General features: G+C 41.2%; 1 protein-coding gene across 1 annotated transcript; it reads left to right on the forward strand.

The window, feature by feature from the left end:
- The first annotated feature begins 3,888 nt into the window (after positions 1-3,888).
- LOC128070137 (late histone H2B.L4-like) lies at positions 3,889-4,410 on the forward strand. The gene has a single exon (XM_052663441.1). The coding sequence runs from the start codon at positions 3,889-3,891 to the stop codon at positions 4,408-4,410; it is 522 nt and encodes a 173-aa protein (XP_052519401.1).

Below are 4,410 nucleotides of genomic sequence, written 5' to 3' on the forward strand. Positions count from 1 at the left end.
TTTCTCATATGCCTCATGGCCCTCTTCTTTCTGGGTCCTCTAATATCTGACATTTATTGGTAATTCGCCTCCTCGATTGTGAAAAGTGCATATCCACAGAGTCATAAATGGAGCAGTTTTGAGGAAAAAAATTAGGGAGAGGGAAAAGCATAAAAAACTGCCCTTGTATGATGTTGGAGATGGTTAAGGGAAACACTTTATTATATGTATTTCACTTGAATTATTTTCCAAAGGGAGATATGAGATCAATGGAGGTTATTCTTTTATATCGAGATATTTCCTACCAAGCAGGCTCATCAAGAGAAGCATGGTTTCTGTAATCCTCTGATAGAATCACACACAGGCAAAACCATGCATAATACTGGATCAGACTCTCTTTTTATTTATTTATTTATTTTTACTTTACAATACTGTATTGGTTTTGCCATACATCAACATGATGGAAGAGGCAGGAAATGTTCCCATGTTTAGTTCAAAATCCGTATCTCCTATGGCTTGAATTTGTGCCTCTAAAATGAATATATCTATGCCATAAACACTCATATTCATATGTGATCATATTTGGAGATGAGCATTTACCAAGCAAACAAGTTCAAATATGTTCATTAGAGTAGGTCTTAATCTAAATGAGTTATATCCATATAATAAGGGAAAATCAGACATAGACACATACACAGAGGAAAGAAAATGTGGACAGGTATATGGGGATTTCAGTTATCTGCAGGCCAAGGAGAGGCCTCACACCTTGCATAAGATCAATTCAGATGAAACCTTGATTTGGACTTAGAACCTCCACAAGTATGAGAAAATAAATGAATGTTGTTTAAGTGACCTAATCACTAGCATTTTGTACAGGAGCTCTAGAATGCTTGAGAAAGTGTTGAAAGTGTTACTCGCTCAGTCGTGTTTGACTCTTTGTGACTCCATGGATTGTAGCCTAGCAGGTTCCTCTGTCCATGGAATTTTCCAGTCAAGAATACTGGAGTGGGTTTCCATTTCCTACTCCAGGGAATCTTCTGGACCCAGGGATTAAACCTAGGTCTCCTGCATTGCGGTGGATTCTTTACTACCAAGCCATTTCCTAATACTGATAATATATATAAATGACTTTGATTAGTTTTAGAAGACCAACTATAAAGTAGATAATTGTGCTTGTTACCCTACTGTCAGAGTAGATAAATAATCAAACCTGTTACCTGCTGTCACCAGACCTGAACACCCCAGGAAGACAGTTATTGGTTCAGTCAGGAAAACCTCACTGTAGAGTGGTTCAGTGACTGTGCCTACCAGTTTGAGTCCCTCCTTGGCTGACATGGAGTCAACATGAACTTTTTTAGTTTCTCTGACTGAATGAATGCTCTCACCATCCCTATAATGTTAAGCTGCAAATCATGAAGGTTTTCCACTTCAAGAACAAGAGAATGAGGGGTGAAAAAGAATGACATTAGATCAGCTGAACAAGTTAGGGTAGAAACTTGTGATTCTAGGAAGTGTGAAATGGGTTGTTGTTGTTTTTTTTTTTTTTTTTTCCCTGAATTTTCTGTTGCACTTAACTTCTATGCTGTGCCAGAGTCCTCTTTTTATGTGAATCCATAAACAACGGTAATGTTGAGAAGGTTTCTGAATGGAGTATGCCTATCCTATCAACACCATCATTCGTGAGTTGAGACCGGCAATTGTTATTTAAGCTGTGAAGCCATTTCCCTTATTTTGCCTTCACAGTGATCCACAACATTGCAAGGTGATTGCTCACTAGGCGCTCTTATTTCCTCAATCATCAACTGAAGTGAATAATTACCAGTGTTACTCCTCCTTCCAATCTTCAACATCAAACTCTGCTTTTCCCATCTCCATCTTAGATTTCCTGTGTATCAGAGACTTTTGAGGTCCCAGTTATCCCCTCAAAACCCAATTGTGGTTATTTTCATTGGTTTTTTTTTTTTAATATAACTGATGTGTTCACTTAATGTCTGAATTTACAAATGTGAAAGAAACACAGCTCATTAAAATATCTAATGGAATCTTAAAATGACTTCCTCCACAACATATGTATTATATTTAGGTCTTCAGTCCATTTTGAGTTTATTTTTGTATATGCTGCTAGAGAATGTTCTAATTTTACTTTATGACATGTAGCTATCCAATTATCCAAGCACCACTTATTGAAGAGACTGTCTTCTCTCCATTTGCACATTCTTGCTTTTTTAAATTGTAGATTAATTGATCATGGACTGCAAGCATATGCAACCAGTCAATCCTAAAGGAAATCAGTCCTGAATATTCATTGGAAGGACTGATGCTGAAGCTGAAACTCCAGTACTTTTGACATGATGTGAAGGACTGGCTCCTTGGAAAAGATCCTGATGCTGGGAAAGGTTGAAGGCGGGAGAGAAAGGAACGACAGAGGATGAAATGGTTGGATGGCATCACCGACTTGATGGCCATGAGTTTGAGTAAGCTCTGAGAGTTGGTGATGGACAGGGAAGCCTGGTGTGGTGTAGTCCATGGGGTCGCAAAGGGTCACACATGACTGGGAGACCGAACTGAACTGAACTGACCATAAGCCCATAGGTCTATTTCTGAGCTCTCCTGTTCTACAGATCCATGTGTCCATTTTTGTGCCAGTACTACACTGATTGGATTACTGTAGTTTACTGTTATAGACCAAAATCAGGGAACCCGATTCCTCCGGTGCTGGTCTTCTTCTTGAAGACTGTTTTGGCGATTCAGGGTCTTTCATCTTTCCATACAAAATTTAAAATTGTTTGTTTTAGTTCTGTGGAAAATGCCCTGGTATTTTCACAGGAATTGCATTGAATATGTGGATTGCCTTTGAGAGCACGGTGTTTTTTTTTTTTAAAGAATATCAATTCCTCCAATCCATAAACAAGGTAGACCTTTCCCTCTGTTTGTATTATCTTCAATGTCTTTGATCAGGGTCTTATTCTTTCTAAGTACAGGTCTTTCACCACCACCTAGGTACATTTATTCCTAGGTGTTTTATTTCTCTCTCTTTTTATTCTTTTTCTCTCACTCTGGTGGTTTTTTAGCAATAAGAGTGATCATTTTTTGCGAAATAACCATTATAAATCATTAATCAATTCCAGATTGTGTGGTATTTGGGGGATCTAAATAATGTTTAAGAAAACAGTTTAAAATTCGCAAAATGTTAAATATTTTTAGTAAGTATCCCTATTTCTGTTTGTGTTCTGTATTTGGCAAATGGGATTTTGTCATTCTCTTCATAGTGATCATTGTCTTTGATGAGTTTTGGAGATAATAGCTGGTCAACTAATTCCTATGATTTTCAGGAGCACTGTGCTGAGGATGTCAGGACATTTCTGCTCCTGGCACTGTAGGTCAATCAGAAGGAAAAGATTCTGTGTTGGAGTAAAATGTCCACCAAGTGACCTGAGTCATTCTGATGTCTGAAAGAGCTTGAGTTATGGAGATCAGTCAGACTCTTTCAGGAAGCTCTAACTGATTATTACATTTTTCAACTTAGATGACTTTGGTGACATCTTTGAAACTTCTCTTGCATCAACAATAGACATAAATCAGCTGAGGTGAATAGATGACTGGCTGTCTCCTTCATGGGGCAGAGTTCAAAGATTTTCCTGGTGGAAGTCACGGAAAGTTTAAAGATACCACTGAGTTTGACTGACTGTGTGGTTAAACGTGGGGGAGGGGCAGTGGGAGTTGGGCGTGGAGCGTCCACTGTCACGTGACATGGGCTGCCATAGTAACAGGCCTCCTGCCTTGCATTTTATCCAATCAGAGATGGACAGTGTTTGTGACGTCAGGGAGGGCAGGGCTTATAAACTCCGCCAACTGCCTTCAATTCCCGCATGTCCTTTCTTCTGAGTAGTGGGGACTGGTGGCTCTGACATGGCTCAACCATCCTCTGACAACTCTGAGGAAGACCTGGGCACCAACGAAGCCGGAACCGCCAAAACAGAGCCCTCTGAAACGGAGTCCTCTGAAACAGAGACCTCAGAAACGGAGCCCTCTGAGACAGAGACCTCGGAAAGCGAGCCCTCCGAACCAGAGCCCTATGATGCTGAGCCAAAGAAGGCGAAACAGAAGACAGCTAAGGGCCGCCGCCGCCGCCGTCGCCGCCATCTGGACAACTTTGCAAGCTTCGCCACATATTTCCCCAGGGTGCTGAGGCAAGTGCACACCGGCCTGAGTCTCTCTCACGAGGCCATGAACGTCATGGATTCGTTCGTGAAGGATATGTTTGAGCAGATCGCCGAAGAGGCCGGGAGCCTGGCCCGCTCCAACAAGCACTGCACCATCACGAGTGGGGAGATCCAGACAGCCGTGAGTCTTCTCTTGCCTGGGGAGATCGGCAAGTACGCAGTGTCCGAGGCCACCAAGTCGGTCATCAGATACAACACCCGCAGATGA

Source organism: Budorcas taxicolor, chromosome X (genome assembly GCF_023091745.1).
Source record: "Budorcas taxicolor isolate Tak-1 chromosome X, Takin1.1, whole genome shotgun sequence".
Classification (NCBI taxonomy): domain Eukaryota; kingdom Metazoa; phylum Chordata; class Mammalia; order Artiodactyla; family Bovidae; genus Budorcas; species Budorcas taxicolor.